This window comes from Sapajus apella, unplaced genomic scaffold (genome assembly GCF_009761245.1).
Source record: "Sapajus apella isolate SASKATOON/1434 unplaced genomic scaffold, GSC_monkey_1.0 scaffold3, whole genome shotgun sequence".
Classification (NCBI taxonomy): Eukaryota; Metazoa; Chordata; class Mammalia; order Primates; family Cebidae; genus Sapajus; species Sapajus apella.
In genome coordinates, this window is record NW_022436943.1 from 66,719,804 (window position 1) to 66,738,525 (window position 18,722).

An 18,722-nucleotide genomic window follows, 5' to 3' on the forward strand; every position below is an offset into this window, starting at 1 on the left:
AGACTCAGGTGTGGGTGCAGGTAGGTATAGATATGGATGTGGGTATACACTCAGGTGTGGGTGCAGGTAGGTATAGATATGGATGTGGGTATAGACTCAGGTGTGGGTGCAGGTAGGTATAGATATGGGTGTGGGTATAGACTCAGGTGTGGGTGCAGGTAGGTATAGATATGGATGTGGGTATAGACTCAGGTGTGGGTGCAAGTAGGTATAGATATGGGTGTGGGTATAGACTCAGGTGTGGGTGCAGGTAGGTATAGATATGGATGTGGGTATAGACTCAGGTGTGGATGCAGGTAGTTATTGGTATGGATGTGGGTGTTATTGCTGGCACAGGTGTGGAGGAAGCTAGGTTCAGATTCAGGTATGGGAGCAGGCATGGGTGTGGATGTTGGTAGCAGGTACAGGTGCAAGGGTGTGGGTGCAGGCACAGGTGCAAAGGTGGGTGCAGGCTTTGGTGTGAGTATAGGTGTGAGTGTTGGCCCGGGTATGTGGGTCAGACTCAGGTATGGATACAGGTAGTAACAGGTGTAGGTACAGGTGGATGCCCAGATGTGGGTGCAGGTAGATCCAGGTACAGGTATGGATTCAGGTGTACACCCAGGTGTGGGTGCAGGTGCCGGGGACATGTATGGGTGTGGGTAGGAGGAAGAGTGAGGTTCCCCTCTGCTCTTTGGACTGGCATGGCAGTCTCTGTCTACGTCTCCCCTTGCTGATCTCCCATTGGTTCTGGGCAGGTGAAGCGGGCAGTGGTGCAGGTGATCAGCGCCATGGCCCACCATGGCTACCTGGAGCAGCCTGGAGGTGAGGCGATGATTGAGTACATCGTGCAGCAGTGTGCGCTGCCCCCCGAGCAGGAGGTAAGGCCCTGTCACCTTGCCCGCCTTCTAGGCCCATGCTGCCCCGACCTGTATTGGGCACTGGTATCAGGAGCCGCTGGCCTGGCAGAGGGTGGATGTGTGGGCCAGTCTGCGTGCAGAGGTGCCCTCTGCTGTCTTTTGTTTGTTAATAGAGACAGAGTCTAACTGTTGCCTGGGCTGTAGTGCAGTGGCTATTCTCAGGTGTGATCATAGCATGCTGCAGCCTCAAACTCCTGGGATCAAGCAACCCTCACACCTCAGCCCCCCAAGACTACAGGTGCAGACCACTGTGCCCGGCTCCCTCTGGTTCTGAGTCAGAGCCTCTGCACTGCGCTAGTCCTCTCAGCAGCTCCCAGGAGTCAGAACACAGAGGCAGGAAATAGATTGTTCTATTTGGGGCTTTTCTACTTAAGAAGTTACCATACAAATGCTAATTTCTTCTTGAAGGAGAGCAAGGTAGGACGTGACCATCACTGCGGTGCCCACTGTGCCCCAAGTGGGATCTGTGTATTTATCCTGAAACATCAGAGCTCAGTGAGAGCATGCTGTGATGTTGCCTCTAAGCACATGGTTGTCGGGGCCTGTTGTGCAGACCCCAGCAGGTGGGTACCACCAGCTCGGCTGATTCTGACCTCAGCATCTTCACAGCAGCTCTGTGGGTCATTAGGCATGAACTGGAGAGCCAAGGCCTCTGTTTTAATCTATTAGTTCCTAAGAGTTTGGGACTTGGAGGTTTCTTTTAATATTAGAAAACATTATTAAAGTTTTCTAATAACAAAAACCATTTTGAATAGGATGGAATCTAACAGACTCAAATATTTATATCTATATAATAATAATAATTGTTATTATTTTTGAGACAGGGTCTCACTCTGTCACCCAGACTGGAGTGCATTGGTGAGATCACAGCTCACTGCAGCCTTGAACTGGGCTGAAGTGATCCTCCTACCTCAGCCTCCTGAGTAGCTGGGGCTACAGGCCAGTGCCACCACACCCAGCTAATTTTTTATTTTTTGTGGAGACGGGATCTCACTATGTTGCCCAGGCTGCTTTCGATTTCCTGAGCTCAAGCCACCCTCCCATCTCAGCCTCAAAAAGTGCTAGGATTACAGGTGCGTGCCACCGTACCCAGCACTCAAATATGTTTTAACCACAGTCCCTGGCCGTGTCTGTGGAGCCTCTCACTCATTCTGCATTGCTTGATGTGTGGAGTTCAGTGTATTGATCTTTCTGCTTCCGCATGTTTCAAATTCTCTGTGACAAAATGTTCAAAAAGCGGCCGGGCGCGGTGGCTCACACCTGTAATCGCACCACTTTGGGAGTCCAAGGCTGGTGGATCACCTGAGTTCAGGAGTTCGAGACCAGCCTGACCAACATGGAGAAACCCCATCTCTAGATATGGGTGTGGGTGCAGGCTCAGGTGTGGATTAGCCAGGCACGGTGGTGCATGCCTGTAACCCAACTACTCGGGAGGCTGAGGCAGGAGAATCGCTTGAACCTGGGAGGCGGAGGCTGCAATGAGCGAAGATCACGCCATTGTACTTTAGCCTGGACAAGAGTGAAACTGTCTCAAAAAAAATTTTTTTTAAAGACAAGGTCTCACTCTGTTGCCCAGGCTGGAGTATAGTGGCAGGATAATGGCTCATTACAGCCTCAAACTCCTGGGCTCAGGCGATTCTCCCTCCTTGGCCTCCCAAGTAGGTAGGACCACAGGCATACACCACCATTCCTGGCACTTCTTGTGCCCATTTTCAAATGGGGTCATTTTCTTATTATTGAATTTTGAGAGATCTTTCTATATTCTGGGCACAAGTCCTTCATTGGACTTATGGCTTATAAATATTTTACTTACTTTTTTTTTTTTTTTTAACTTTTAATACATATTGTTTTGTTTTTGAATAGAGACACCCTGTGTTACCCAGGCTGATCTCTAACTCTTGGGCTTGTGTGATTTGTTTGCCTCAGTCTCCCAAAGTGCTGGGATTATAGGAATTGGCCACTGTGCCTGGCCATAAATATTTTCTTACAGGTCCGTTGCATGCTTATCTTTTTACTTTCTTAATACTGTCTTTCAGAGAGCAGAAGTTTTAATGTTTTTTTAATGGCCAGCTTTCTTGAGACCGAATCTCACTCTGTTGCCCAGGCTTGGGTGCATTGGCACAATCTTGGTTTACTGCAACCTCCACCTCCCGGGTTCAAGTGATTCTCTTGCCTCAGCCTCCCGAGTAGCTGGGATTAGGGTTTCACCATGTTGGCCAGGCTGGTCTCAAACTCCTGACCTCAGGTGATCTGCCCATCTTGGCCTCCCAAAGTGTTGGGATTACAGGCGTGAGCCGCCACACCTGGCCTAAAGTTTTAAGTTTTAGGACTCACATATAGGCCTATGATCCATTTTTAGTTAAAAAAAAATTTTTTTTGAGATGGAGTCTCACTCTCTTGCCCAGCCTGGAGTGCGGTGGCGTGATCTCAGCTCACTGCAATCTTCGCCTCCTAGGTTCAAGCGATTCCCGTGCCTCAGTCTCCCAAGTAGCTGGGATTACAGGCATGTGCCATCGTGCTCAGCTAAGTTTTGTATTTTTAGTAGAGACAGGGTTTCACCACGTTGGCCAGGCTGGTCTTGAACTCCTGACCTCAAGTGATAAGTCCGTCTCAGCGTCCCAAAGTGCTGGGATTACAGGTGTGAGCCATCGTACCCAGATGCTTTATAGAAAGTTCTGGATTCGGGTGTTTTAAGTCTCCCACATTTGGTCTTTTTCTGTCATGTTTTGGCTATTTTAGTTCCTTTGTTTCTCCCTGTAAATTTTAGAGTCATCTTGTTGATAACATTCAGTCTTCCAATACATGAAAACAGTATATTTCTACATTTATTTAGAAATAATTCTACATTTATTTAGGTTTCTTTGATTTTGTTCACCAGTATTTTGTAATTCTCAGCACGTAGATTCTGTATATTCTGGTACTTTATTAGACTTGTAAAAGCTATTTTGTTTTTACTGCCATTGTAAATGGTGTAATTTTGTTCATTTCACCTTCTAACTGTTCATTGCTAGTGTATAGAATATAGAATTTATTTTTGGATATTAACCGCGTATCCTGTGACTTTGCTTTTGTATAGATTCTTTGGGATTTTCTAAATAGAGTATCATGTCGTCTTCATATAGACCATTTTATTTGTAAATCTTGATGACCTTTTCTTTTTCTTGACTTACTGCATTGGCGAAGCCTCCAGTATGGTGCTGAATGAATAGAAGTGGTGAGAGCAGCCACCCCTGCTTCGTTCCCATAAGGGGAATGCACTGCCTTTCACTATTAAGAATGCTGGGGGCTGGGCGCAGTAATCCCAGAACTTTGGGAGGCCGAGGGAGGCAGATCATTCAATCTCCTTGAGTTCAGGAGTTTGAAACCAGCCTGGACAACATGGGGAAACCTCATCTTCACAAAAAATACAAAAGTTAGCTGGATGTGGTGGCACATACCTGTAGTCCCAGCTACTCTGGAGGCTGAGGCAGGAAGATCACTGGAGCCTGGGAGGCGGAGGTTGCAGTGAGCCAAGATCGTGCCGTTGTACTCCAGCCTAGGTGACAGAGCAAGACCCTGTCTTTAAAAAAAAAAAAAAAGAAAGAAAAGAATGCTGGGCCAGCACAGTGACTATTTCCTGTAATCCCAGCACTTTGGGAGGCCAAGGCAGGAGGATCACTTGAGCCTGGGAGTTTAAGACCAGCCTGGGCAACATAGCAAGACCTTATCTCTACAAATAATTTAAAAAGTTAGCTGGCCTGATGGCTCACACCTGAGGTCCCAACCACTTGGGAGGCTGAGGTGGGAGGATCACTTGAGCACAGGGAGTTGAGGCTGCAGTGAGCTATGATCACGCCCTGCACTCCAGCCAGGGTGACATAGTGAGACCCTATCTCAAAAAAGAAGAAAAGAGAATATTGTTTGGGGAAGCACTTTAGGAGGCTGGAGCAGGAAGTCACTTAAGGCGAGGAGTTTGAGACCAGCCTGGACAATGTAGCCAGACCTTGTCTCTACAAAAAAAAAATTTTCAATTAGCTGGGTGTGGTGGCGTGCACTGGTGGTCCCAGCTACTTGAGAGGCTGAGGTAGGAGGATTGCTTGAGCCCAGGAGGCTGAAGCTGCAGTGAGCTGTAATCACACTATTATGCTCCAGCCTGGGCAACAGAAGGAGACCCTCTCAGGAAAAAAAAAAAAAAAGTTATATTTATAGTATACTGTAGTATATTAAATGTGTAATAGCATTATATCTAAAAAATGTACATGCCTAATTTGCAAACACTTTATTGCTAAAAAAAATTGCTAAGGATCTTCTGAGCCATCAGCAAGTTACAATTTTCTTGCTGGTGGAGGGTCTTGCCTTGATATTGATGACTGCTGACTGATCAGGGCAGTGGTTACTGAAGGTTAGGGTGGCTGTGACAGTTTCTTAAAATAGGGCAACAGTGAAGTTTGCCACATGGATTGACTGTTGTGTTCACAAAACTTTTCTATGTCTTGTGCACTGCTAGCATTTTACCCACAGTAGATCTTTCAAAATGGGAGTCAGTCCTCTCAAACCCTGCCACTGCTTTATCAACTAAGTTTATGGAATACTCTAAATCCTTTGTTGTCATTTCAACAATGTTCACAGCATTTTCACCAGGAGCACATTCGGTCTCAAGAAACCACTTTCTTTGACCATCCAAAAGAAACAACTCATCCAGGCCGGGCACGGTGGCTCAAGCCTGTAATCCCAGCACTTTGGGAGGCCGAGGCAGGTGGATCACGAGGTCAAGAGATCGAGACCATCCTGGTCAACGTGGTGAAACCCCGTCTCTACTAAAAATACAAAAAATTAGCTGGGCATGGTGGCTCGTGCCTGTAATCCCAGCTACTCAGGAGGCTGAGGCAGGAGAATTGCCTGAACCGAGGAGGCGGAGGTTGCGGTGAGCCGAGATCGCGCCATTGCACTCCAGCCTGGGTAACACGAGTGAAACTCCATCTCAAAAAAAAAAAAAAAAAAAAAAGAAACTCATCCATTCCAGTTTGATCATGAGATTGCAGCAATTCACTTCCATCTTCAGACTCCACTTCCAATTCTAATTCTCTTGCTGTTTCCACCACATTTGCAGTGACTCCCTCCACTGATGTCTTGCCCCCCTCAAATTTATCCATGAGGATTGGAATCAACTTGTTCCAAACTCCTGTTCATGTTGATATTGTTGACCTCTTCCCATGAATCACAAATATTCTTAATGGTATCTACTATGGTGAATCCTTTCCAGAAGGTTTTAAATTTTTGCTGCCCAGATCTGTGAGAGAAATCACTATCTATGGCAGCAATCAATCGCCTTATGATTTTTTCTTCTTTTTTTTTTCAATAGGGTCTCACTCTGTAACCCAGGCTGGAGTACAGTGGCTCAATCACAGCTCACTGCAGCCTCAACTTCCTGGACTCAATCAATCCTCCCACCTAAGCCTCCTGAGTAGCTGGGACTACAGGCACGCACCAACACACTCAGCTAATTTTTGTTTTGTTTTGAATTTTTTTTTTTAAAGATAGATTTCGCTGCCGGGCGCTGTGGCTCACGCCTGTAATCCCAGCTCTTAGGGAGGCAGAGGCGGGAGGATAGCTTAAGCCCAGGAGTTCGAGACCTGCCTGGGCAATATAGCGAGACCCCGTTCTCCACAAAAAGGAAAAAAACAAAAAGACAAAAAAAAAAAGATAGATTTCGCTATATTGCCCAGGTTGGTCTCGAACTCCTGAGCTCAAGCAATCTGCCCACCTGGGCGACAGAGCAACACTCCATCTCAAAGAAAAACAAAAACCAAAGAAAGAAATAATAAAATGCTTTTAAAATGTTCTCCTTGGCAGCAATAAGGCTGTTTTGTTTTCTCTTAGCTTTTCCCTTGCCTTCATTACAACTCACACCTGTAATCCCAGCACTTTGGAAGACTGAGGCTGGTGGATCACTTCAGGCCAAGAGACCAGCCTGGTCAACATGGTGAAACTCCATGTCTACTAAAAATACAAAAATTAGCCGAGCATGGTGGACTACACCTCTATTCCCGGCTACTTGGGAAGCTGAGGCAGGCTAATCATTTGAACCTGGGAGGCAGAGGCTACAGTGAGCTGAGATGGCGCCACTGCACTCCAGCCTGGGCAACAGAGCTAGATTTTGTCTCGGGAGGGAAAAAAAAATGCTCTTTGCTGAATCTGCTGGACAACTTGCTGCAGCTTTGCCTTCAGCAGTTTCTGCTTCACCTTGTACTTTTGTTATGGAGATGGCTTCTTTCCTTGATCCTCATGAACGAACCCTGCCAGCTTTGAGCTTGTCTTTAACAGTTTCCTCACCACCCTTGCCTTCACAGAGTCCAAGAGAGTTGCTCTGGATTAGGCCTTGGCTTAAGGGAATGTTTGGCTGGTCTGGTTTTCTATGCAAACCATTCAGACTTTCTCTATGTCAGCAATAAAGCTGTTTTGTTTTCTTATCATTTGTATGTTCACTGGAGTAACACTTTTCATTTCCTTCAAGAGCTTTTCCTTTGCATTCCCAGCGTGGCTGACTAGCACAAGGTCTGGCTTCTAGCCTATTTCAGCTTTTAACATCCTTCCTCACTAAGTGTAATCATTTCTGGCCTTTGATTTCAAGTGAGAAATGTGCAACTTTTTTTTTTTCACATGAACACACAGAGGCTATTGTAGGGTTTAATTGTACTAACTTCAGTATTCTTGTGTTTCAGGGAACAGGGAGACCGCAGCAGAGGGAGAGAGGGAGTGCCCGGCACTGTGTCAGGACACCCAACATTCATTGATTAAGCTTGCAATCTTACATACTGCAGTTCATACCACCCCAAAACAATTATGATAGTGACTTCAGAGATCGCTAATCACAGATAAAATAATAATGAAACAGTTAGAAATATTCCAAGAATTAGCAAAATGTGACACAGAGACACATAGCAAGCATATGCTGTTGAAAAAGGCGCCCATGGACTTGCTGGACACAGGGCTGCCCCAGATCTTCAAGTCGGAAAAAACAGAGCACCTGTGAAATGCAGTGAAGCAGAGTCAGTGAGACAAGGTCACACCGAGACGGGCAGTGAAGCAGTCAGTGAGACAAGGTCACACCCGAGACGGGCAGTGAAGCAGAGTCAGTGAGACAAGGTCACACCCGAGATGGGCAGTGAAGCAGAGTCAGTGAGACAAGGTCACACCCGAGACGGGCAGTGAAGCAGAGTCAGTGAGACAGGGTCACACCCGAGACGGGCAGTGAAGCAGAGTCAGTGAGACAGGGTCACACCCGAGACGGGCAGTGAAGCAGAGTCAGTGAGACAAGGTCACACCCGAGACGGGCAGTGAAGCAGAGTCAGTGAGACAAGGTCACACCCGAGACAGACAGTGAAGCAGAGTCAGTGAGACAAGGTCACACTGAGACGGGCAGTGAAGCAGAGTCAGTGAGACAAGGTCACACCGAGATGGGCTTGCTTTCTTGTTTTTATTGACACAGAAGAGATGTACGTATACTGGGTGCATGTGATAATTTAATATATTCATATTATGTGTGGCAATCAAAGCTGGGTAACTGGGATATGTACCACCTTGCATGTTTGTGTTTTTTTTTTTAATGCTAGAAGCATTCTAATTATTCCTTTTCAGCTATTTAGAAATGTACAATAGATTATACTGTAATCTATAATCTATAGTATAATCAGTAGTAGGGTAACCTCTAGTCACCCTACGGATCTATAGGATACTAGGTCTTTTTTCTCAATATGTATTTGTACCCATTAATCAACCTGTCTTCATCCCCCACCCCTACCCTTCTCAGCCTCTGGCAACCACCAGCCTCTCTCCGTCTCCATGGGAGCCACTGTTTTTGCTCCCGCCTGTGATAGGTTTCCATGGATCCCCTTTATCAACTTGAAGAAATTCCTATTTCTAGTTTTGTGAGACTTATGGATTGATGTCAAAATTGAAACACTTTTTGTGCATCTATTGGTGAAATTATGTATTTTTTCTTGTTTTGACTGTTAGTATGGTAGATTACATTGGGTGCTTTGTTAATTTTTTTTTTTATGAGATAGGATCTTGCTTTGTTGTTCAGGTTGGAGTATAGTGATGCAATCTTGGCTCACTGCAGCCTCAACCTCCCAGGCCCAGGCAATCCTCCTGCCTCGGTCTCCCATGTAGCTGGGACCTCAGGTGGCCACCAACACACCTGGCTAATTTTTAATTGTGCTTTTGTAGGGATGGGGTCTCTCTAATGTTGCCCAGGCCAGTCTGGAACTCCTGGGCTCAAGCAGTCTTCCTGCCTTGGCTTCCCAAAGGGCTGACATTATAGGCAAGAGCCGCAGCACCTGGCCATAATTCCTTTTTCAGTAAAACATTTTTATTGTGGTAAAATAACATAAACTTTACTGTCTCAACCAATTTTTTTTTTTTTTTTTTTGAGACGGAGTTTCACTCATGTTACCCAGGCTGGAGTGCAATGGTGCGATCTCGGCTCACCGCAGCCTCCGCCTCCTGGGTTCAGGCAATTCTCCTGCCTCAGCCTCCTGAGTAGCTGGGACTACAGGCACGCGCCACCATGCCCAGCTAATTTTTTGTATTTTTAGTAGAGACGGGGTTTCACCATGTTGACCAGGATGGTCTCGATCTCTTGACCTCGTGATCCACCTGCCTCGGCCTCCCAAAGTGCTGGGATTACAGGCTTGAGCCACCGCGCCAGGCCAACCAATTTTAAGTATACAGTTCAACATTAAGTGCATTCACATTGTTGTGCAGCCATCACCACCTTACAGCACCACAGCTTGTCCATGTTCCCAAACAGAAACTGTCCCCAGGAAATGCTAACTCCCATTCTCTCTTCCTCCAGCTCCTGCACCCCGCCATTCTACCTTCTCTATGAATTTCACTGCTCGAGGTGCTTCATGTAAATGGATGTAAACAGTGTTTGTTCTTTTGTGTCTGGCTTCTCCCACTCAGCATAAGGTCCTGAATGCTCTTCCATGGTGTAGCAGGTGCCAGAATCTCCCTCCTTCAGGCTGAATCTTCCCTGTGCTCAGATGCTTTATTTGCTTATTACATTCATTCCTTCACGGACACTTGGGCTGCTGCCACCTTCTGGCTCCTGTGAATAATGCTGCTGTGAAAATAGTTGCTTTGTAGCAAATTCTGAAATTGGGAAACAGGAGTGCTCCAACTTTGTTCCTTTTCAAGATTGTTTTGGCTATTTTGGGTCCCTTGAATTACCATGTGAATTATTTTGGGATCAGATTGTCACTTCTTGCACAGAAGTCACTAAAGTCTTTGTATCTATGAACATGGGATGTATTTCTATTTATTTAGGTCTTTAATTTCTTATAACATTATTTTGACGTTTTCAGAGTGTAAGTTTTACACTTCTTTCATTAGATTTATTCATAAATATTTTATTATTTTTGATGCTATTGTAAATGGAATTATTTTCTTTGTTTTTTTTTGTTTTTTTTTTTTTTAGTTAGAGTCTTGCTCTGTCTCCCAGGCTGGGGTGCAGTGGTGCAATATTGGCTCATTGCAACCTCTGCTTCCCGAGTTCAAGCAATTCTCCTGCCTTAGCTTCCTGAGTAGCTGGGATTAACAGGCACTCACCACCATGCCCAGCTAATTTTTGTATTTTTTTCTTTTTTTTTGGTAGAGATGGGGTTTCACCATGTTGGCCAGGCTGGTCTCAAACTCCTGACTTCAAGCCATCCACCCGTCTCAGCCTCCTAAAGCGTGGGGACCACAGCACCCAGCCTGAATTATTTTCTTAATTTCATTTTAAGTTTATTCTTTGCTACTATATAGAAATACAATTATTCTTTCATATTGGTCTTGTATACTGCAATCTTGTTGGACCTGCTTATTAGTTATAATAGTTTTTATTGGATTTCTTAGGATTTTCTATAAAGAATATATCATCTACAACTATAGTTTCACTTCTTTATTTTCAATCCGGATGCCTTTATTTAATTTTCTTGCTGAGTTGGTCCAGCTAGAACGCCCAACGCTGTTGAATGAAATGGGTGTGAACAGACACCCTTGTCTTTTTTTTTTTTTTTTGGGACGGAGTTTCGCTCTTGTTACCCAGGCTGGAGTGCAATGGCGTGATCTCGGCTCACCGCAACCTCCGCCTCCTGGGTTCAGGCAATTCTCCTGCCCCAGCCCCCTGAGTCGCTGGGATTACAGGCACGCGCCACCATGCCCAGCTAATTTTTTTGTATTTTTAGTAGAGACGGGGTTTCACCATGTTGACCAGGATGGTCTCGATCTCTTGACCTCGTGATCCACCCGCCTCGGCCTCCCAAAGTGCTGGGATTACAGGCGTGAGCCACCGCGCCCGGCCCGACACCCTTGTCTTATTCCGTCTCTTTGTGTAGAAGCATTTAGGCCAGCACCATCAGGTGTGACTCCCTCTGTGGGCCTTCATCAGGTCACGGATGCCGCCTTCTAGTCCTGCTTTGTTGAATATTTTGAAGAAGTACTAAATTTTATGTGCTTTTTTTCTGTTTCCAAGAGGAGTTTGTCATTTTTGTTCTTTATATGATATGATATATTTCATGAGGTGATTTCAGATGTTCAGCTTGCATTCCTGGGATAAATCCCACTTGATCATGGTGTATAATCATTTGTATACATTGTTGTGTTCAGTGTGCTGGTATTTTGTGGAGGATTTTCATGTCTATATTTATAAGAGATCATGGTGTATACTTTCCTTATGCCTGTGTGTGGCATTCTTCATATAATTTGTACACACATACACCTGTGCATACATGCACAATTTTTTTCCAACTCGAGAGAAAATTTGAGACATTGTGTCCTTTTATCACTGACCACTAAATACCTTATTTCCTAAGAATAAGGACATTATTCTGCATAACCACAGTCCAGCTGCTGGAATCAGGAAATTCAGCATGGAGGCCACAACGTCACCTGATCACGCGCTTCCTCGGTCATCCCAGTCTGTCCCTTTAATTGCTTTCTGGTGCACGGTGCAGTCCAGACACGTACTTTGTGTGGCTGCTGTGTTCGGTTGGCCTCCTGCCCTGGTGTTTCTTGGCCTGGATACTTTCAAAGAATTGAGAGCAGTTATTTTGTTGAGTAGCTCAGGTGTGCTGGTGTCTCCTCACGATCTGACCCAGACGATGCAGTTTTGGGAGGACTCTCACGAAGTCTTGCGTGCCCCACCAGTGTGTCATATCGGGGGTCCCAGTGTTGGCTTGTTTCCATGTTATCTCGTTAAGTCTGATCACTTGTCTGTGCTCAGTGTCTGCACTGGAAAGTTGCTGCTTTCGCTTTGTAGTAAATGAGTAGTTCGTAGGGAGATCTTTGGAATTAAGTAAACAGCTTCTTGTGATTAAACTTTTAGTCAGCATCAGCCCAGGTGCAGTGGTTCACAACTGTAATCCCAGCACTTTGGGAGGCCAAGGCGGGCGGATCACTTGAGGTCAGGAGTTCGAGACCAGCCTGGCCAACATGGTGAAACCCCATCTCTACTAAAAATACAAAAGCATTAGCTGGGCATGGTGGCGGGTGCCTGTAATCCCAGCTACTCAGGAGGCTGAGGCAGGAGAATCGCCTGAACCCAGGAGGTGGAGGTTGTAGTGAGCCAAGATCACCCCACTGCACTCCAGCCTGGGTGGCAGAGTAAGACTCCATCCCAGAAAATAAATAAACTGTAGTCAACATCAATTGTTTCTATCATCCATGGATGATTTTCTAACTCCAGTGATATTGCTGTACTTTGGCCTCTGTGGTGACAGAGCCTCTCCTGTTCTTATGTGCATACATGTCTCTCAGCGTGGACTCCTGTTTTGCTGTTTTACATAACGGTCCATGTGCGGTTCCTGTTGCTGGCCTGTTGGTCAAGCTGTCCCACACTTAGTAGCACCCCTTTGAGCACACAGGCCCCTGTCTTGTGGCCCGGTTTCCCTTTCTGGTGCAGGAAGGCGTCCCAGTTCACCGAGGGCTGCCTGTGCTTCTGCTCTTCGGGCCCTTCGATGAGCCTCTCCTCTTCTGTTTCTGGGAAGCTAGCTTCTTTATTTCTCGAGTATTTCTTGCCCTTGTTTTTGTATTACTCTGACTCTGGGTATCTGTTATCTGAACGCTAGCACTGCTGTCTTCACATTTTCTTTTTTAAAGACTCAGTCTTCTTCTTGTCTGCTAGGATGGAGTGCAATGGCATGATCTGGGTTCACTGCAATCTCCGCCTCCTGAGTTCAAGCTATTCTCCTGCCTCAGCCTCCTGAGTAGCTGGGATTACAGGTGACTGCCACCATGCCTGACTAATTTTTGTATTTTTAGTAGAGACAGGGTTTCACCATGTTGGCCAGGCTGGTCTCGAGCTCCTGACCTCAGGTGATCCACCCGCCCTGGCCTCCCAAAGTGCTGGGATTACAGGCGTGAGCCACTGCACCTGGTGTCTTCACATCTTTTAGCGTTTCCTTCTTCCATTCTTTTAAAATTTCTTCTTCCTTGAAGTCTTCAGCAGTCTGTTCTTCCAAGTTAGTTATTTCTTCCTCAGTGAGTCGTTGCATTATTCGTTCCCTGAATTGAATCCTTTATTTCATGGTGATAGTTTTTCATACCCTGTCTTAGGGTTTTTCCCTGCTGTGGTACTTTTGGTGCACTTTTTTGTGTAAGCATTGTCCTCGGTCTTCATCCTAACATTTGTGTTTCTGGTGGAGTTGGAGTATGCCCTCAGTGCTCGATATCAGGTAGTTTGCAATTTCTATTTGGTTTCTTTATTAACCGAAACGATTTTCATGATCTTTAAAATCTCCAGGTCGATAGGTTTTCAGGGTGGTTGTGGATCTGCATTTTATTGTTTTATTGAATCTGGCCAGACTGATTTCTGCTTTTAAGTGTTGGTTGCAATATTATTTTTGCCCTAATAGTCAGGATTTCAAAGTGGCTTGTGCATGTTTGGTATAAAGGTCTGTCTATATTTTTAGAGCCTGCTGTAAAAATTGATGTTCAAGGCCTAAATATCACTATTTTTTTCGTGTGACTTTTGGCTTCTGAAAGAGAGAGATTAGAAGTCCCTCCCATGTTGCCATTTTTTCAATGCCTCTTTGTCGTTGAGCTTTTAGTTTTTGGTATTTCAAAACCTGAATGGAACGTGTGGAAACAGAAGTCATCTTCTTGCAGGGACGCCTCCCAGGGAGCTGAGTGTACACAGAGGGCAGCAGGCATCCGGCCCACTGTGGCTGCCGAAACTGGGTGGAGTCCTAGTGGGAACCAGGTTTTCTGACATGGTTAACATTCCCACAGAGGCTATCTGGTTCCTCCCCCTGCAGGCGTTGCAATGTCAGGAGCAGAGTCATTTTTTATAGAGTCAGTAGCCTAGGAAATGCTCAAGGTTTTGTTTGTTTTGGAGATGAGAACTGAGGCAGGTGAGCCTGCTTTCTTGGATGATCTTAGCAGAGAGTGCCTTTCCTGTCTATGGCAGGGGGTGCAGTGCACCTGTCCTGTGGCAAGGTCTGGGGTCTGGCCTGCTTCCGGGCAGGCTGTGTCCTCAGGCCCAGGGCCATGGCCGCCCACGCACGCTTTTGCCTTTTGCCTTCCTCCAGCCTGAGAAGCCAGGCCCCGGCAGTGAGGACCCCAAGGCCGACAGCGTGCGGGCCATCAGCGTGCGCACCCTCTACCTGGTCAGCACCACCGTGGACAGGATGAATCACGTGAGTGCATGGCACCTGTCCCTGCCTGGTGACAACAGAGCTCTCCAGGGTAGTGGCCCAGGGTGCTCAGGCCCAGCAAAGGGTCTGTCTCAACTTTCAAAGCTCTGGCACGGCCCTGTCTGCAGGGAACCTCCTCTGGGCAGACGCAGACCGGGCCCTCTGCTCCCCCAGGTTCTCTGGCCATACCTGCTCCAGTTCCTCACGCCTGTGCGCTTCACCGGGGCCCTGACTCCACTCTGCAGGAGCCTCATGCATCTGGCACAGAAGAGGCAGGAGGCCGGGGCCGACACCTTCCTCATCCAATATGACACCCATGGTTCGCGCCACACCCCACCTCCCCGCTCCTGCCCCACCTCCCCATCCTCCAGTTCCTGATCCCAGTCCCAGGCCCTTCACTGACTGTTTCCCCCTCTCATCTCCAGCGAGCCTCCCGTCTCCCTATGCTGTAACTGCAAGACTGTTGGTGAGCCTCGCCCTTTCACAGCATGCCCGGTGCCCCCATGTGTCCCCGTGCTCCACCCAGGCTGGGAAGGGGCTACCTTCTCAGTGGGCAGCCACGGTTGGGGCTCAGGCATGGTTTTCCTCTACATGGGTGGCCCAGCTTCAGGAAGAGCCAGGCCCCCTCTCGGGTGCTGTGGCCCTGCAGGGGCAGGTTGTAGGCACGGCCAGCACTCCCTGCTCAGACCCGGCTCCCACTCTGCCTATCTTCAGGTTGTGTCTTCCAGCCCCTACCTGGGGGACGGACGTGGGGTGGCAGCGCTGCGTCTCCTCAGTGTTCTGCACCCTAACATTCACCCTTTGCTGGGTCAGCATTGGGAGACAACTGTCCCACTGCTGCTGGGGTACCTGGACGGTGAGGCTGGGGTCAGGGTGGGTGCATGGTCCTGTGGGGAAAGCAGCTCTTCTCTGACCTTTGCCAGGTGGCACTAGGGTGACCAGTGGGGACTAGGGTTGTGTAATTGGAAAAAACAGCCTCCCCTGTGGTCCAAGAAGGGCCCCAGATGGCCTGGGGCTTGAAAGGCTCTCCTGCTGGGTGTTTCCTGAGAGCAGGCGTGGGTTGGAGGGGCCGGCGGGGCTGGTGGGGCCTGGCTGTGCTGAGCACTCTCAGCTTCAGGGCAGGTACTGGGCTCTGAGCCCCACTTGTGCGTGTTGGAAAGGGCTGGCCTGGGCGGCTGTCGTTTCAGAGCATACGGAAGAGACCCTGCCACAGGAGGAGTGGGAGAAGAGGCTGTTGATGGTGAGCACTGGGGGTGGTCAGAGCATGGTCCATCCTGGGCCTTTAGGCATGGCAGAGGCTGGGCCACCTGCCCCAACCTCACTTTGTGGTGTGGATGGGGAGCCCACGAGCAGGCAGAGTCGAGGCTGAGGAGCCCAGCAGCCTTGCGGGGGGAGCTGTGCTGTGACAAGGCACCAGCCGCCTAGCAGCCACAGCCCCAGGCGATGGGGGCCCCCTCTCACCCTGCCTGGTGAGCCAGCTTCGGCCTGGCTGCCCACCGAGGGTTTACCCTGCCACTCCTGGCCTCCGCTGGAAGGTGCCCGCAGCCCCTGCAGCGACGGTGGCACGCCCAGGCCCCAGCCAGCCCTGTGAGGGCCTGGGCTCCCAGCCCCTCAGTGGCATCTTCGCCCACAGTTCCTGCAAGACACCCTGGCCATTGTTTCTGACAACGCATGGATCTGCCAGCTGAGCCTGGAGCTGTGCAGGCAGCTGCCCTGCTACGATGGGGTGCCCCAGGAGAAGGTGGGGCCTGCTGGGGTGCTGAGTGTGGTTGTTGGGCTCTGAATTCCTGGGTCTCGTGTCTGTCATTTGCCGTCTGGGCCTGTCTGCCGTGGCCCTGGTGGCCTGGCAGAGCCTCCTCACGGTGGCTGAGGGCTGGGAGGTGCGAGAGCCCCCCATCTCCACGTCATTCCTCAGATGTTGCCCCGGACTCACCCTGCAGTTCTCACCAGTGCGTGGGTGGGAGGTGCGTTCCGGGCAGCGCTGGTCTCCCTGTACTCAGGAGTCAGGCACAGCCGTGTTCTCCGGTTTTGTTTCAGAACTTCCTGTACAAATGCATAGGCACCACCCTGGGTGCTGCTTCAAGTAAGGAGGTGGTGAGGAAGCACCTTCAGGAGCTGCTGGAGACGGCCAGATATCAGGAAGAGGCAGAACGCGAGGTGGGACCCCTGTCCCTGCAGAAGCCCTGGACCCCCCAGGGCTGGAGGTTGGCAGCCACCCGCTGTTCTCCGAGGCAGCCTGTGCGTGCGTGTGTGCATACACGTGTGGTGTGCATATGTGACAGAGCAGGTGTGTACACAGTGTGCAGCTGTGTATGCAGGTGTGCACGGGGGTGTACATGTGGGTGTGCCACGCGTGACAGTGTGCGTGCGTGTGTGGCAGCAAGGGCCCTCCCCTGCCGGGGGTGAGTGTACTGCTCCCCAGGGCCTCGCCTGCTGCTTTGGGATCTGTGCCATCTCCCACCTTGAGGACACGCTGGCCCAGCTGGAAGACTTCGTGAGGTCAGAGGTGTTCAGAAAATCCATCGGCATCCTCAACATTTTTAAGGTGAGGCAGACACGGGTGCAAGGCTGGGGACAGCTGTCTTTCCACAAGTTTGAGGCTCAGGGCGTGCCCTGCAGGGTGGGGTGGGGTGGGAAACTGAGGCTCGGGGCGTGCCCTGCAGGGTGGGGTTGGGCGGGAAACTGAGGCTCAGGGCGTGCCCTGCAGGGTGGGGTGGGGCGGGAAACTGGCTCCTTCCCTGGAGCACTTTTTGCTCCTGCATCCCCTCTGTGGGCAGGGCCTGTGTGTGGGCGGGGCCTGTGTGGGCGTGCCCAGTGGGGAGGGAGCAGAATGGTCTCCTGGAGGCAAAGGTAGCTGTGGCCAGGGCCAAGTCTCTGCTGGGCGTGGGTGATGAGAGGGGCTCGTGGCCGGCGCAGGCCTCTGCCTGCTAGTGGCTGGTAGATTCTGCGTTCTTGCCAAAGCCACTGGCTGTTCTGGTGGAACCTCAGCCTGGTTTAGGGAAGGACTGGGCTCCTGCTGCAGGCCCCCACCCCGGCCATGGTCCCTCTATATTCTGTGTCCCATAACTGTCTCAGTTACAGCATCTGAGGGCTGGGCCAAGCTCACAGGGCCTCTCAGCCCTTGCTGGGCACACGGGGGCAGGTCTGCAGCGCAGCAAGGGTGGGGCCTGGAGCTCCTCTGGGCTGCCTTCCGCCTGACCCTCCCATGTAGCCTCGGCCCTCATCCTCTGCCACTCAGTGCCCAGTGGGTCCGTGCCTGGCCAGCTGCCTGTGCTCCTGGCCGTTTCAAAGAGGCTGTCCCTATCCCCAGCTTCAGGTAGCCCTGCTCGGCTGCCCCATGCCTCTGTTGTCACTGACTGGCTCTGGCCCTTCATCTGGGAGGAGTGCAGGAGTCTCTGAGGCTGAGGCTTCCTGTCGGGGAGTGTAACTGTGTAACTGAAGTCCCGCTGGTTCCTCTGGCCTCTCAGGACCGGAGCGAGACTGAGGTGGAGAAGGTGAAGAGTGCACTGATCCTGTGCTACGGCCACGTGGCAGCCCGGGCCCCCCGAGAGCTGGTGCTGGCCAAAGTGGAGTCGGACATCCTCCGGAACATCTTCCAGCACTTCAACACCAAGGTGGGCATCGTGGGGGGCCTGCTACACCGGGAGCTGGGGCCGCCAGGGACTCACACTGGTGCCAGCTTCACATCTTAACTCATTTCACTTTTTGTTGTTCAGGTTCTGGGAGTAAAGGTAGAAACCAAGGTACAGTGTATAGGAATTAAGTGCTGGACTGGCTTCTCCCCTCTTGGCTCTCCTCTGGGCGGGCTGAGCTTCATGGGCAGAGGCTGGAAGGGGAGCTTGCTGGGGCTTCCTGGTCTCAGTCCCCGGGGGGCATTCTAAAGCATCACCCAGGGCTCCTGCCCTCGCCTGGGCCCTGGGCGGCAGTGGGAGGAAGGGAGGCGTCTGCGCCTCGGAGGGGCTGGGTCGTGGGCTGTCGCCCCACCCCACCCAGGAAGTTCAGCCAGCCTCACCCGTCCCAGGACAGCTGGAACCTCCTCTGGCTCTGCTCCCCAATGCTCATGGGGGCTGCACCTCCCCGGACCTCAGTGAGCACCTAGTAGAGGGGCCAAGGCCCAAAACCAGTGGAAGTGTCAGTGCAGGCTCCACTGGCCCCCAAGACCTCA

The 18,722-nt window shown here is 49.8% G+C and overlaps 1 protein-coding gene across 8 annotated transcripts in view; it reads left to right on the top strand.

The window, feature by feature from the left end:
• Nucleotides 1-18,722, top strand: part of MROH1 (maestro heat like repeat family member 1) — a 110,387-nt gene that overhangs the window by 69,087 nt on the left and 22,578 nt on the right. For 7 of the 8 annotated variants that reach the window (XR_004262094.1, XR_004262107.1, XM_032256029.1 and 4 more), the window contains exons 13-23: nt 738-860; nt 14,453-14,560; nt 14,732-14,876; nt 14,983-15,023; nt 15,272-15,413; nt 15,745-15,797; nt 16,191-16,298; nt 16,595-16,714; nt 16,980-17,102; nt 18,025-18,171; nt 18,274-18,300. Coding sequence is in view for 6 of the 8 variants with exons in the window: in XM_032256029.1 (XP_032111920.1) it covers nt 738-860; nt 14,453-14,560; nt 14,732-14,876; nt 14,983-15,023; nt 15,272-15,413; nt 15,745-15,797; nt 16,191-16,298; nt 16,595-16,714; nt 16,980-17,102; nt 18,025-18,171; nt 18,274-18,300 (1,137 nt within the window). In the remaining 2 variants the exon portion in view is untranslated. The remainder of the gene's footprint in view (nt 1-737; nt 861-14,452; nt 14,561-14,731; nt 14,877-14,982; nt 15,024-15,271; nt 15,414-15,744; nt 15,798-16,190; nt 16,299-16,594; nt 16,715-16,979; nt 17,103-18,024; nt 18,172-18,273; nt 18,301-18,722) is intronic. The other variant, XM_032256041.1, reaches the window with a different exon arrangement.